This window comes from Salvia splendens, chromosome 11 (assembly GCF_004379255.2).
Source record: "Salvia splendens isolate huo1 chromosome 11, SspV2, whole genome shotgun sequence".
Classification (NCBI taxonomy): Eukaryota; Viridiplantae; Streptophyta; class Magnoliopsida; order Lamiales; family Lamiaceae; genus Salvia; species Salvia splendens.
Window position 1 is genome coordinate 24,766,524 of NC_056042.1, and position 16,369 is coordinate 24,782,892.

At 36.5% G+C, this 16,369-nt stretch overlaps 1 protein-coding gene across 1 annotated transcript; it reads right to left on the bottom strand.

Annotated features, from left to right (window-relative positions):
- Positions 1-5,378: 5,378 nt before the first annotated feature.
- LOC121754654 lies at positions 5,379-10,477 on the bottom strand. Its single transcript, XM_042149979.1, has 7 exons — positions 10,278-10,477; positions 8,099-8,476; positions 7,330-7,979; positions 6,752-7,237; positions 6,547-6,702; positions 5,778-6,491; positions 5,379-5,485 (listed from the first exon to the last, which is right to left on the bottom strand). The coding sequence occupies exons 1-7, from the start codon at positions 10,475-10,477 to the stop codon at positions 5,379-5,381; spliced, it is 2,691 nt and encodes an 896-aa protein (XP_042005913.1).
- Positions 10,478-16,369: the final 5,892 nt, after the last annotated feature.

Here is a 16,369-nt window from a genome sequence, read left to right on the forward strand (position 1 = left end):
ACCGGCGGACTAGTGGACGCGATGCCTTAAACTATTCCTCCTTGGTGTATGCCTAGTCAATAGCATTAACACAATATTGTCTCAACTCCATCAGTTCTCACGTTTGTGTCCGTTTCGGCCGTGGAACACCTCTTTGGAATTCATAAGTGACTTACTCACACGAAGCGGCCTCACTTCTCACTTATATAGGTGATTCTTTCATGAGTATCCTGCCATACTGCATCTCCTTAAGATTTCAAGAATCATTAAAAGTCAAAAGACTTAACCTCTTACCACCTGCAGGTTACAACACTCAAAGCTTTCTAAAGAATGGACGAAGATTAAAAATCTTCTAAGTGTTACAGCTAGATTAGTATAGCTTCGTTTTCCCATTGAACCAATCCCATGGGATCTTCAATCGTATGGTTGGGTTACCACTATACTCATCTTTTAAGATGTGGTTTTCAGTCCCATTCCTTTTAGCAATTTATGCATTTGATCACGGTTTAAACCTTTTGTTAACGGATCCGCTAAGTTATCCACTGACCTTACATAGTCAACTGTGATAACACCACTTGTGATCAATTGTCTGACGGTATTATGTCACCGACGAATATGTCAAGACTTACCATTGTATAAGCCACTGTGTGCTCTACCTATAGCTGCTTGGCTATCACAGTGTATCACTACTGTCGGCACTGGCTTCTTCCAACATGGAATATATTCTAGGAAGTTTCTAAGCCACTCGGCTTCTTCCCCTGCTTTATCCAAAGCGATAAACTCAGATTCCATGGTGGAACGAGCAATACACGTCTGTTTTGTTGATTTCCACGAGACAGCACCACCCCCCACAGTGAACACATACCCACTTGTAGAAAATGAGTCTTTTGAATCAGAGATCCAATTTGCATCACAGTACCTTTCAAGTACTTGGGGATATCTTGTGTAATGCAACCCAAATTTAAGAGTATACTTCAAGTATCTCAAAACTCTACACAGAGCTTTCCAATGTTCCTTACTTGGGTTGCTCGTAAATCGGCTCAACTTGTTTACAGGACAAGCAAGATCAGGTCGAGTACATTTTGTGATAAACATCAAACTTCCTATGACCTTTGCATACTCTTCTTGAGCAACAGAATCACCCATGTTCTTGCTCAGATGGACATTGAGCTCCAAAGGAGTCTTTGCTGGCTTACAATCAGACGAGTTGAATTTCTTAAGCTTTTTCTCAACATAATGAGATTGCGTTAAGGCAATTCCCTCATTAGTCCTCAATATTTTGATTCCAAGAATCACATCAGCTAGACCCATATCTTTCATATCGAAATTTCTTTTCAACATGTTTTTTGTCTCGTTAATAATGGCACTATTGCTGCCCATTATCAACATATCATCAACGTACAGACACACAATAACAAAACCGTTATCTGTGTTCTTAATGTAAACACACTTATCGCACTCATTGATAGTGAATCCATTTGCCAACATCACGTTGTCAAATTTCAAATGCCATTGTAATGGTGCTTGCTTCAACCCATATAATGACTTTACCAGTTTGCATACTTTACGCTCTTGCCCAGGCACAACAAACCCTTCGGGTTGTTCCATATATATTTCTTCTTCCAGATCACCATTCAGAAACACAGTTTTCACATCCATTTGGTGAATCTCAAGATTGTGCAAAGCAGCAATCGCAAGAAGCACCCGAATGGAAGTGATTCTCGTAACAGGTGAATATGTATAAAAAAAGTCATGCCCTTCTTTCTGCTTAAAGCCTTGGACAACTAGGCGAGCTTTGTACTTATCTATAGTACCATCGGGCTTATATTTCCTTTTCAGAATCCACTTGCACCCTAAAGTCTTACAGCCTTCAGGCAAGTCTACTAATACCCAGGTATTATTTCTCATGATGGATTCAATCTCACTGTTGATAGCTTATTGCCACCACGCTGCGTCTGAGCCAGACAAAGCTTCCGCCACTGACTTTGGTTCGTCATCCAACATAAAAGTTATGAAAACGGGACCAAATGTCTTAGCAACTTTAACTCTTTTACCACGTCTTGGTTCAACATCCTCAGGACTTGACCTCGTCATTTTTGGAGGATTAGAACTAGTTGATTCATCCATCATTCTTTCACTAGAACGATCCCCTTGCCTCTTACAAGGGTAAACATTCTCAAAGAATATAGCATTCCTTGACTCAATCGTTGTTCCTTCAGCCACGCCAGGCACAGCTGACCTATGGACTAGGAAACGATAGGCACTACTATTAAGTGCATGGCCAATAAAGATGCAATCAACTGTTTTAGGGCCTATTGCAACTTGTTTCGGAGGTGGCACTTCTACCTTCGCTAAACACCCCCACACTTTGAGGTATGAATACGAAGGTTTCTTCCCTTTCCACAACTCATAAGGAGTTACATCCCTATTTTTTAGTGGAATTTTGTTCAGGATATGATTCGCTGTTAACACAGCCTCCCCCACATGTTCTGGGGTAATCCTGAATTAATCAACAAAGCATTCATCATCTCTTTTAGTGTTTGATTTTTGCGTTCAGCAACACCATTTGATTGAGGAGAATATGGAGCTGTGGTTTGGTGAATTATACCACTTGCATGACATAATTCTGCAAACGGAGCTACATACTCACCACCTCTATCACTTCGAACACACTTAATTCGACAATTAAGTTGATTTTCGGCTTCATTTTTGAAGTCTTTAAACGCTTCAATTGCCTCATCTTTACTTCTTAATAAGTAAAGGTAACAATACCTTGTGCAATCATCTATAAATGTGATGAAGTACTTTTTACCACCTCTTGTTTGCACAAATTTCAAATCACATACGTCTGTATGGATCAATTCAAGAGGTTTTGTGCTTCGCTCTACCGAATGGAACGGCAGTTTAGCCATTTTGGCTTCAACACACACTTCACATCTTTCTTGTGAGTTAAACTTATCTACTTTTAGTAAATTAAGATTTACTAATCTTTTTATAGCATTTAGATTTACATGTCCCAATCTATTGTGCCATAAGTCAGAGCTTTCAAGCAAATAAGAGGATGTGTCATTTTCCTTATTGCTTATTCCTTTTCCACGGTGAATGACCATAACATTCAGCTCAAAAAGCCCATTCACTAGGTGACCTTCACCTATGAACTTTTCATACTTGGTCAATATAACCTTTTCACACTCAAATTCTAGTGAAAATCCATGATTTACTAGAAGTGAGTCTGACACCAAATTATTTCGGATGTCTGGGACATGCAGTACATCCCTAAGGGTAAGAACTTTTCCAGATCCTAATTTTAGGAACACATTACCCACACCAACCACCTTAGAAGAGGCTTGGTTTCCCATACGTACTTTTCTACCTCCAACAGATTTGTAGGTAGAAAAAACGCTTCTTTCGGAGCACACATGACATGTGGCACCTGTATCAACAAACCATTCATTTGGATTGTTACCATGGTTCACATCGGAGACCATTGCGATCACCTCGTGATCTTTGTTGTTTATAACAACACGTTCAAATAATTTGCACAATATTGTCTCCAACAATAAGTACACAATTATATTGAACCATATGTGCATTGGTATATTCAACAACCCATGCATCCCAATTATTACTACCAAGTCAAAATTGGTCTTGCTTGTCAACTGACAAACGATAAACACAATTCTCAAGAGAATAGATCTCAAGGAATTAACCATTTCGTAGCTCATGAACATTGCGACCGTTCGTTGCTTTATTCCAGCTTTGAATTTCATGTTTCCTCCGGCATCGGTCGACATGAATTCAACAAGAGTACAATATTTCGTCTTGCGAATGTTGGAAATATTGTAGCCTTTACACGGGAAAACTCTTGCTATTACAAAAGAACAAAACTGGAAGGTAAATATAATAATAAAAATTACAACGAAAGTAAAGAGATGCAAACTATAGTATTCTTCAAGTCGAGTCGAGGTATCCCTCTCTCCGCAAGACGAAATACGCCCCGGCTAGTGCTCACGGATTGGCGTAATGTCCCCAATGAAACGACTTTCCTCCTATCGAGTTGAAACACCTCAAACTCGTAGGCTCCGGCGAACTTGAATTGGAGGTGAGAACCGAGCTAGACAATGCTCCTAGAATGCCCACTAGTATGCTTAAGTGATGTAGAGAGAAGATTTGTTTTTGTTGTGTCTTCTTCTCCTCAAAACAAGCTTATTTATAGGCTAGGAAACACAAGTGAAAGGTCTTATAATTAGGGCACCTCATAAAGGTTACACCATGTGAAAAGTCAAAGGCCTAGCCTTTTGAAATTATCACATGTGTTTTCCTACAGAAAGCTCAAGCCTTTTCGTTATTAACCAAAAAACCCAAGAACTCCGACGAAATAAATCGCATTGGCCACTCGAATTACTCTCTTCACCACCCCCAATTGAGTAAAAATCCAAAATTTGACAGCTGCGCTAAACCCTAATTCAACAAATTTGACAAGATTGGGGGAAGATTTGAAAGTGGGGCGGTGTGTTGTTGGCTATTTGTTGAAGATCGGATATGGGAAAAGCCCAATTTGACTATTTTGGGGAAAAGCCATTATTGATTTTGTGTAGGATTCTTCTTCTTCTTCGTTCTTCATTAGTATATTGTAAATAGAGACTTATGTTTTATATAATTGTATTATCACCCCATTAATGTCAAGCTTTAGAAATACTAGCTAGTATCACACCCGTGCGAGGCACGATCCAATTGATTTTCTATTCATAATAATTAATTTTAAATTGCGAATTCACATTTGTGAATTAATCTTGATTTTTTTTACACAAATTATACTGAACTCATAATTTTGTATATAAGGTCTGTGACAAAATTTTGGTGTTTAATTATATTTTTTTCCCATAAGTCGAGATATAGGCCAAAAATATTAAATTACTATTTAATATTTTTATAATTTATTATTATTTCAAGTTTAATTAATCTATAATCTTAATTCAAAGCATGCGAATGCAACATCTATATTGGATGTGAGAAACATAATATTTCTCACCCGTGCCACACGACATAATGATTTTTTTGGAAAAAAATATATATAATATCTAAATACTATGTGTCAAATATTATAAAAAATCAACTTCTCAAATTTGTGGACACTGGTTAGAATATGTTGGATATCAAATAAAAAAAAGTATAAACACACATCGTCAACATGTGATAAAGCATATAGTTCAACAGTGAAACACTACCACAAAACAATCTATATTAATGTGGATATAGAAACAACATTCATCATACTTCGGTAGTCCCCTGAATCAACAGAAAGAAGGAAAGGATGTGAGTATGATTATTAGTAACCTACAACAAGAATGTACCTGGAGAGAGGGGGGAGATCAAATAAACTAAAGAATAGGATTTTACTAGAGGTTCACAGGAGAAATTGTGATAGTGCTGTTTGCATCAAATGTTATGGTTCCTTTTACTGCCAGCTCATTTCTCCTGACCCCGAAGACGAAAGAAACAAAGACTAAATCAATAAAAGCACTTAGCAATAAAACAAAACTAAGTACTGAAATATGATATGGCTTCTTACTTGTATTCCATCTTCCCAGAAATTACAAAATATCCATTCATAAGTTTTGGAAAACTTCCTTGTAAACAACATTAACAGTAGAATACATAGACCCAGAAACTTCATCATTACAAACCAAAATGTTCAAGCCCTCACGACTCGTGACTCTAGACACAACAACATACAATTGGTCGTGGCTAAAGATAGGTTTTTTTAAAAAATAATCCCACATGCGCAAGAGATTGACCTTGGCTCTTGTTAATTGTCATAGCATACGACACCGACAAAGGAAATTGTCGACGTTGAAACTTGAAAGGCAACCTAGGATCAGAAGGTGTTAATGACATCCGAGGAATCAACACTTTATGACCTTGATTATCAGCACTCAAGACTTTAGCTTCTAAAACATGATCACCTAAACGCGTAATGATCAATCGTGTCCCATTACACAATCCGTTAGCATGATCTATGTTTCTTAATAGCATAATAGGAGTACCAACCTTCAACAACAACTCATGATTTGGTGCACCAGAGCACTTAAGATTATTCAAAAATTCTACCGCATGTATCTCCGCGAAACCATTAGAACTTTGATCAGACTTAGATATGCTGTCTGAGCTCAAATAAACACGACCGTCCGATTGATCCAAGGAAATCATATATTGATTAACCAAGTCAACCACATCTAACGTTGGAGCAAGTATAGCTCGATCATGCAAATGGCAGTTCAAATCTTGATTGTTCATATATGAAGGATAAATAGATGTAACAATGTTCTGTAGAGGATCACCACTATCGAGCAATACAATATCAGTAGGAAGATCAACACTGACTTCACCATCATTTGGACCACCAATAACTCCATCTCCAATAGATGCAATCCACTTAGAAAATGCCTTCAATTTCGATGCTTCCTCACCAGATTTAATACCAAGAACTCGCAAATTTTTAGTCAACCTCACTACTCCAAAGATATGATAAGTTAATAGTAGCGTTCACAATATCTTGTCAGCTACCTTTAGGCACAACTGGTAAAATCTGTCTAAAATCACCCCCCAAAACAACAGTTTTCCCACCAAATGGCACCTCCATGCTCAACTCATTGCATACTCTCGTAAGGTCACTCAAACTCCGATCAACAGCTTCCACACAGTGTTTGTGAACCATAGGAGCTTCGTATAATAAGTTTTGCTCTCACAATCAACTCAGCTAATGCACTACCTTGTTTTATATTGCAGATTGAATCTTCATTAGGATTGATAGGAATCTTAAACCAAGAATGAACTGTTCTCCCACCAGGTAACAATAGCGAAGCAATACCACTGAAAGCCACGTTCAAAACAATATAACCTTTTGAACGAATAGTCGCTGACAATGTCTTCCAAATGAAAGTTTTTCCTGTGCCTCCATACCCATAAACAAAAAATAGTCCACCGTGATTAGAATTGACAGCAGACATTATCGTATCATACACTTGGTGTTGTTCATCAGTAAACTTCGAGACAAAGATTAAATGCTTTCTTGCCAAGGCTTTCCGGTCATAACATAGCTCATCAGTAATCAATCTATTATTTGAACTTTCCAACGATTGTGTCCTTGGATATGGCATCGAATGAAATTCATGCAAAGTTCTTCCACCGTTAACTAACAATTTCTCAATCTCAAGCAATCCTAAATTTTGAATCTCATCGTGCCCCAACAACAAATCTACAATAATTTAAAAAGTCCATGTAGTTTAAAAAAATAAAAAACATTATTATGAACGCATATAAAAGCTACGCTTATAAAAAATAAAATACCTGGATGATGTAAGATTTTGTGTTGTTTATGGACAACATCTTCGCATAAATATTTCCAACAGCTTGTCCACACAATATCTGGCTGTGCAAGGGTTTCTGATAGTAACAAACTTACAAACAACAATCGTATTGAATGAGCCGAAGCCCAAAAAGAAGCCTCGGTAATGCCATCAATGTATTCTTTATCATCGTCCAACAACCCCAATGCATAGCAAGCATCTCGAAATGTAGCATACTGAATACCATTAACACACTTAATATCTTCATAAGATGTAGCACCACGAACGACATTCAGTAAACATCTCAAGTAATACATATCACCGGAACCAGGAGGAACATAGAACATTCTTCCGATAGAATACCTTCGTTTTCTAAGTTTCCAATGATCAGTGTTCCATACAAACTTCGTTGGGAATTCTGCATAAGTGAGATCTCTTCCTTCCACATATTTCTTATTTGCTTCCATCCAAGCCAAAAACTGGCTTTCACGAGCTGAATTGCGATTCATGACACGCTCCAATGGTTCAGAATCTTCAAAAACCACATATTGTTCAGTTGGTAGATGAAAACTCAATCTTTCAACAGCCGGATCCTTATATTGAATGTCATATCCAAATATTCTCCAAGCGGCTTCACAGGACGATATGTATCTACAATCATAAAACAAACTAACCTCATCCACAATCTTTTCCACACCATTAGAACCAGTTTAAAAAAAAAAGATGTTGTCACGCGATCATAACCCTTGCTTATGTACTTAAACAAATACTTGATTGATCGCGATTGATTGCACCATTCCACATTAATATGTCCTCCATACTTCATAAGAAGAAAACGATTATGTGGAACTACAAATCGATTATCTAAAGGCACCCCATCCTTCAAGATAACACGGCCATTATCTCTACGTCTGTAAATAGGATAACCATCATCATCAAAATTGGTTTCTGCAATATACTTCTTAGGGAAGTATTTCGTACATCTTCCGTTAGCCATACACGGAGATGATTTTCTAACAATACCACAAGGACCATGAACCATAAATTCTCTGACATTCGCATAATAGTATGGATCATCTTGGGCATCAGGTATTTCAGCAGAAATGATCTCATCAATACGTCGAGAATCAGGTTGTTTATCCTCTTTACTTAGGAAAAGCAAAATATGCGCATGAGGTAATCCACGCTTTTGAAATTCGATGGTACAAACAACTGCATAGAAAAAATTTTAAAGCATAAATATATATATATATATATATATATATTATATATATATATTATATATATATATATATATATAGGGAGAAGATCAAAATAAAAATGCATTTAAATCCAAAAATGCAGCCCAAATCTTGGCCCTAGGATTAGATGATCTAATGGTCAATAATTAACCAAAAACACGGAAGGTCATAATTAAGCAATTTTAGGTCATATTATAATATTTAGGTTTAATGTCATGCTAAGATCATTTTAGGTCATGTTTTGTGAGCATGACCTAAAAATTAACTAACTATGACCTAAAAGTGCCCTACGTATGATATTGTTCTGCGTTTCTGTATTTAAATCTAGTTTTGCATAGATCAAATCCCTATATATATATGTATATATAAGAATGTATTCATTTCCTTTTTGTATCTTTTGTTCTATTGTTCTTTTTAATCTCAGCCCCACGTTTTGTCATCCGACGGTTAGATTGATGCCACGTGTCATTTAATAATGCAGATTTTTAGTTGAATAATGCACCACGACTAATAATGCACCATTATAGTGTAATAATGCAGATTTTCAGTTGAATAATGCAGACCGACCAATAATGCACCATTATAGTGTAATAATGCAGATCATCACAACCATCCAATTCAAGGATCCAAGGGCTGTGATTAAAAAGAAGCTTGGACTGAAAAGCTGCGAAGGACCTTAACACACCCAATATATAATACAGTTAAAAAGTTGAACAATTGAACCAAACGTACCTCCTTTGACATCCACAAAGAATCTCTTACTCTTAAGATCCCTAATAAAATTATCCAATTTGATTTAAAAAACCCGACATATAATATCAGGCCGATCAGTTGGACGCAATCCTTTGGGGTCAACGAATCTTACAATTTCTGGCCACTTTGGGTTACAAGTAAAAGTAATATATAAATTTGGGTACCCCACCCATCTAAATACAGACATAGCATCTTGATAGTTGTGAATCATATATCTAGCGCCACCAACAAAACCGGAAGGCAAAATAATGCGTTTTCCATGTTTTGAGCCATCTGTCTCTCCTCTCAAAACTGCCTCAGCCAAACCCTTGTACATCTCAACACGTAATTTTTTTTGTTAGGTGCGTACAAATATTAAGCAGCATGCCTCAATCATAGTATATGCATCAACAACAAATTGTAGAAATAATCGCCGTGAGAAAAGAATGATAGAACACTCATCAACTCATTCATGTAGCCGATATGCAAAATATTCTTTTGGACTAATTCGACTCCTACAACTTGTAGAATCATGTCCAGTAGATTTCGCAAATGGAATGTCATATGTATAACCATCCTCAACATATGGGAATAAAAGGGGATATTGAAGTGAAAGATAAGAATGGTGGAGCTCATTTATAATGTCTCTATCACCAAAAGCTTCATCTAAATCTCACACAATAAGAACAGCAACCTCAGACACAGAAGGAAGATTATAAGTTCTCTCATCTCTACCTCTTTTACCAAGCAACCTCAAATGAACATTTTTATTATTTTCTTCATGAAGTTTTTCTTTGGCCATTCGGAAAGTTTTTACTAACACATTTTTTTTGTCCAGCATCTTTTGAATATCTGATATTATTTCGCGATGAAAACTATTCGCAACATTCTTTTCCCTAAAAAATTAGTATAATTACTTGGAAATTTTAAAATTAATAGATAAATTCTTTAAAGAGCGAGAATATAAAACACATACCTCACACACTCCAACCTATTAGTCACTTCGTTTTCTGTATCATAGATGTACAATTGGACAAATTTTGGCGAGCAACCATCTAACGGCAACAAACTGCCAATAAAGTGGTAATTCTGGCCATGCAAACGGAAAATGAGAGGCGCACAACCGGTGTTCAAGCTATTATCGATTTTACCACCCAAAGAAGTAAAGACAAACATTGAATTATAGGAGCGAATATTTTTTAAAAAGTGAACACTTTTTAATTGTTTAGAGAACATTAAATCATGTAAGACCTCTGGAGGACGAAGAAGCTTAGGAATCTCGATCTTCCCATTCATACGATATTTTGAAAATTTGGGTTTCTTTGCTTTAGACGGTTTGCCCAATCGTTCTTCATACCAAAAATATGCACCACAGAATGAACATAGAAATGAAGCATCACCAATATCCCAGAATTCTACAAAACATTAAACTAAAGTGAGCCAACAAAAATAAATAATTTAGACATCACAATAAAATTTATCACACGGCATTATATCCACCCAAAAAACTACTTTAATTTTAAAAGCATTATAATTATAATTGCAGGAGCAAGTTTACGTTGCTCGAACCCCATCACCAAAACGAATGCACACAACACAAGCAAAACTAAGCAATTAATCCAGCATAGAGACAACACAAACAATAACCAATTTGAAACTAATACACACAAACAAATTCGAAACTGATACATTTAATTCTGTGAAAATATGAATTAACCGTTTTGCATTTAAAATTGAAAAATGAATCATTTAAACTCTCTATATATTACTCTATTTTTTTCAGAAAAATGGTTGTTTTTAGTTTAAGTTTTAATATGGCCCGCTTAGTAAAAACAAATGAAGGAAGTTAGGATTAAGCTAAAATATAAATATGTGGAAAATAATACTGTACATTTTTGTAAAATGGAAAAATGAATGTGACCGTGAGACTAAAAAATAAAGTAAATTTACATCACACAAAACAAAAAAACCTAAGGAACGTATAATTACCACTTGTCCTAATGAGATTTAAGCAATTGTTATCAAAAGCTATAATTAGATTCACTTAGTGAGAGACACTTCCTAGTCGAGCTTCATTTCATTGCAATATAATGGACCATATACGCTATAAAAACCCAAGGCCTTGAAACCTAAATCCTAAACCCTTAACTTTAAAATATACTCATCATGACCAAACAAATGAGCCGAAATCAATAAAATTCTTCCTCTGTCTCAGTCACTTCATAAAAGGTATGATGTATTTCTGTATCGTCCATACGATGGTTCAGACATGCATCCAAAAGACTCATATACTTCGCCCAATAATCACTCAAGGGTTCATCATACTGGTTATCTCTCTGTTCAATGCGCTCGTCTTCGATGACGGGAAGAATTCTCCTAAAAAGACTGACTTGAAATCAGCCCAACTCTCAATGGAATAGGGGGGCAATCGCATGAACCAGGTGTTAGCCTCCCCTTTTAGAACGAACGGCAAAGCCTTCAATCTGTAGTCATCCTCGGTCGCCCCTGCTGGCCTTCTCGGTGCCCTACAAATCTTACAGAACTCATGAAGAAATTCGTAAGGGCCTTCATAGCTCTTCCCGCAGTACGTAGGCAGAATTGCAATAACATGGGGCTTCACATCACAAGCCGTCTGCCCCGGGGTGACTACTATAGCTTGCGGTGGTTCTCCCTCGGTATGCGCGTTCAGCATTCCGATTTCTGGATCATCATCATTGTGGTCAGCCATTCTCCTTGGATTGCCTTCCAACTGTAGCACCTGTTCTGGTATTCCTCCTTCTATGGTGTCTTGTTCTTCGTCACTACTTCAACCTAAATCAGACAAAGCTGTCGACAGGCCGGATCGAGTGGTTACGAGTATAGAGCCTCGCTGAAGTATCTTCAGTCTCCAATGATCAGGAGCCGAACTGCTTCTCATAAACTGAAATAAAAAGAAATAGAAAAAATTATCCACAATATATACGCCAAAGTATCACACACAATAACAGTTAATAACGCCATTCATCCCCGGCAACGGCGCCATTTGAAAGAGCAGGTATGTGTCAGGTGTCGTGTCGAGCACAGGATGTATCCTACTGATCAGGATGGAACCCCAGCTATGCCTGAACCTGGTATCAATAATTCCTCAACCCAATTCTACTGACTAGTATAGTGGACGTAAGGGTCGAATCCCACAAAGATGAATGCGCTTTGGGAATTGTGGTGATATTCTGGAGAGGTTTGGTTAGCTACCACGCTTTGGGTTGAGACTTATCTAGGCTGAAATTTAAGATGGTACTCTACTGACTAGGATGTGTGAAAGATGTTTGACAGGCATTTGTGTACGTGAGAGTGGGGAACATGATGTTTAGGAATATGTGGAAGGTACGAGTTTACTATAAAAGGCTAAACGGAATATCAGAGGGAAAAGGTAGTTAGGATCTGAAAAGTAACAGCTGAAAAGTAAATGACAAAAGTAAAAAGTGATTAAAAAAGCAAAAGTGGTCCCAAAGTTGGATGGAGATGTTATCTTCTTCAACATGAATCAAATCAGATCAGCGAATCCAGAATTATCACCATAGAAACAAAGATTAACAACTTCATGAACACAGATCTACAATTAAAACCTCAAATCAAAAGATCAAATACCGAAACTGCAACTAAGGTGACATGCAAGGTGGCAGCAAAATCACGTAAACTAGGCTTTCACACTTAACCATTTCAAATCTTAAAATCTAATAGCTATCTAGACTTGCAAACTCAGAGAGATTAACTACAGAAATGAAAACATGCGATTCAACACTGGAAATTACCGTAACGATTAGATCTAAGCTATCTAGGCAGAAAAGAACGAAATCAAACAAGAACCGATGCACAAAAACAACTTCATATCATAGAAACGTTGGATCACAACTAAGACTTCAAAGTAAGCAAGTATTGAAAGTGCAACAATCCAACGTAAGAAAACAAAGTGCGATTAACTAAGAAAGCAATAAAGATTGTTTTGCCACTCCGGGCGATGAAACTGTTAACACTACGAAGCGTGCTGACTGGAACGAGAGAATGGAACTCCGGCGAACTGATGATCTTCAAGTGACCATGGCTATGGCGAGGAACGCGAATATGAAAGATAATGCTGAAAGATTGATCTACCGAAGAGAGATTGCTAACTAAGTGTAGGAGTTGATGAACTAATTGATGATGATTCTCTCTCCAAGTGGCTTCCTTTTATAGGGAGGCCTCCCTTGATTTTTAGGGTAGACTTCAAACATGAAATGACTCTTTTGCCCCCTTGCTTGCGGCTAATCTTCCCAGCTATCCTTCTTCTCCATCTCTAGCCTTTTTAGCATGCATACTGGTCAGGATAGCAACATCCTGACGCCCTTTTCACCTGAATTCTCCTAACATTCCCATACTGGCTAGAACACTTCCCTGCACACTTTAGCAACTGTTTTGCAGATATATTCCACTTATGCACATTATACTGACCATTAACCAAGGCCTAGAATACGACTGATCAGTACTCACACGAATCGTGCCTAAAATTTAACTTTTTAAAGTTATTAATTTGTCGCAACAGAAAATTACATATAATTAATACAAAAATGACACTTATCGCGAAACAAAGTTGGCTTGCAAAATTGGACAATAATAATGGGCATTTTCCTTTAATTCTTTCTAGCTGTTGAAGATAGGAATCAACAACATCCCCACAATGTGCAAAAATGCATGTTATGGCTGTGGAAAAAAGGGGTTCAAATACGTTCTAAAATAACAAAGCAAAACAATTTTCAACACTTACTCAGAATCTGATGGCCGGATTTCAATGAGTCTAGATGTAGAATGCGTAACAATTTTTCCAGTGTCGACAACCACACAATGATATCTGCAAAAATATGAAGGTAAGAACCGTGGACAAAAAAAAAGTGTAAAGTAAAGTTAAAGATGCTAAACTTACCAAAAAGTGGTTCATCACATACATTACCAATCTACATAATCTCCTCAAATGACTTCAAATTAAAAAGCATTTTTGGAAATTGAGGCTCATTAACATCAATCATTTGTGTGCTTGAAATAATCTTAATGTGGTATGCATGATTTTGTAACTGGCGTGTAGAATTCGTGGAATAGTTGCTTGAATCCTTGTGCCCTGAACACAAAAAAGTCCATAGCTAATGATTTCATATAACTTGCAAAAAACATATCTAAAAAAGCACAAAACAACATATCATTCGATCGTGAAGCACACATTCTAAACTCACGATATTGGTTCTGTCTCTAGGAGCGGCAACTTCATAGACATGGATACAGCGGACGTTGATAATCTAATTAGTTTTCGTTGGTTGTAGACCATCGAGCAAGGTGTGAATGGTTCCATGGTATCAACCTTGCTACTCGTGGGAAGAACAAAAAGATGAAGTTTGAGCTGTATAAGGTAAGTAGGTATGTGTGGATAGATCAAATCATCAAATGTCATATTTATAGGGCAAAAAAATGAACCATGAGGCTCTTTTCAAACTTTTCACATTCTCCACGTAGGTTAAAATTAAATTTGTTATTAAGGGTTTAGGACAAACGATTGGACGCCTATTTCTGGCCATGCTTTCGGTTAAAATATGAAGTGAAAAGCTTATTAGGGTACATGTAGTGCCAATTTCAGTAAGGGAGTTATTTTTGTGGTAAGACGTGTGCGTTTAATACACACAATAATGATGGAAGTTATTTTATGGTAATTAATGTGCAATCATCCGTAGAATGTCTTGACTAATCTTTTGTGATTTATATTATTCTTGTTTTAAGAATGGAAGGGTTGTATCTTATACACATTCCACTTTTCTGACTTTTTTATTATTTTGAACATTTGACCTCCTTACTATGCTTATTTTGGCAGTACGTATGCTTGTTCAATGGAAGTGAAATGTTGTATGTTTGTCTAGATTCTAATTTTAAGCTTAAATCAGTTTTATATAAATTATAGTTTTTTATCTTGACTCAGAGGCTTTATTTTCCAATATTAATAATATTCAATGGAAGATATTTTTGTGGTAAGACGTGTGCGTTTAATACACATAATAATGATGGAAGTTATTTTTGTGGTAATTAATGTGCAATCATCCGTAGAATGTCTTGACTAATCTTTTGTGATTATATTATTGTTGTTTTAAGAATGGAAGGGGTTGTATCTTATACACATTCCACTTTTCTGACTTTTTATTATTTTGAATATTTGACCTCCTTACTATGCTTATTTTGGTAGTACGTATGCTTGTTCAATGGAAGTGAAATATTGTATGCTTGTCTAGATTCTAATTTTAAGCTTAAATCAGTTTTATATATATTATAGTTTTTTATCTTGATTTAGAGGCCTTATTTTCCAATATTAATAATATTCAATGGAAGGTGTGAAATGATTCAAAGCATGGGAAGGAAACGTCTATTACAGTTTCAATTCTTAAATGTCTACATTATAGCGTCTAAATTATATATCCAAAGCTTAAATAGTAATTCCATAAATACCCCCAAAACTCCCCTTTTATATACTTTGGGAATTGTGGTGATATTCTGGAGAGGTTTGGTTAGCTACCACGCTTTGGGTTGAGACTTATCTAGGCTGAAATTTAAGATGGTACTCTACTGACTAGGATGTGTGAAAGATGTTTGACAGGCATTTGTGTACGTGAGAGTGGGGAACATGATGTTTAGGAATATGTGGAAGGTACGAGTTTACTATAAAAGGCTAAACGGAATATCAGAGGGAAAAGGTAGTTAGGTGACTAGGCCTACAGATCTGAAAAGTAACAGCTGAAAAGTAAATGACAAAAGTAAAAAGTGATTAAAAAAGCAAAAGTGGTCCCAAAGTTGGATGGAGATGTTATCTTCTTCAACATGAATCAAATCAGATCAGCGAATCCAGAATTATCACCATAGAAACAAAGATTAACAACTTCATGAACACAGATCTACAATTAAAACCTCAAATCAAAAGATCAAATACCGAAACTGCAACTAAGGTGACATGCAAGGTGGCAGAAATCACGTAACCTAGGCTTTCACACTTAACCATTTCAAATCTTAAATCTAATAGCTATC

Excerpts from the sequence above, each read along its gene's own strand:
- LOC121754654 (XM_042149979.1), bottom strand. The coding sequence starts at position 10,477 with ATGTTTGTCTTTACTTCTTTGGGTGGTAAAATCGATAATAGCTTGAAC. Across the intron at positions 7,980-8,098 it reads AATCAATCGCGATCAATCAA|ATACATATCGTCCTGTGAAG; the intron begins GTATTTGTTTAA and ends TTATGATTGTAG. Across the intron at positions 6,492-6,546 it reads TTTACCAGTTGTGCCTAAAG|TGAGGTTGACTAAAAATTTG; the intron begins GTAGCTGACAAG and ends TCTTTGGAGTAG.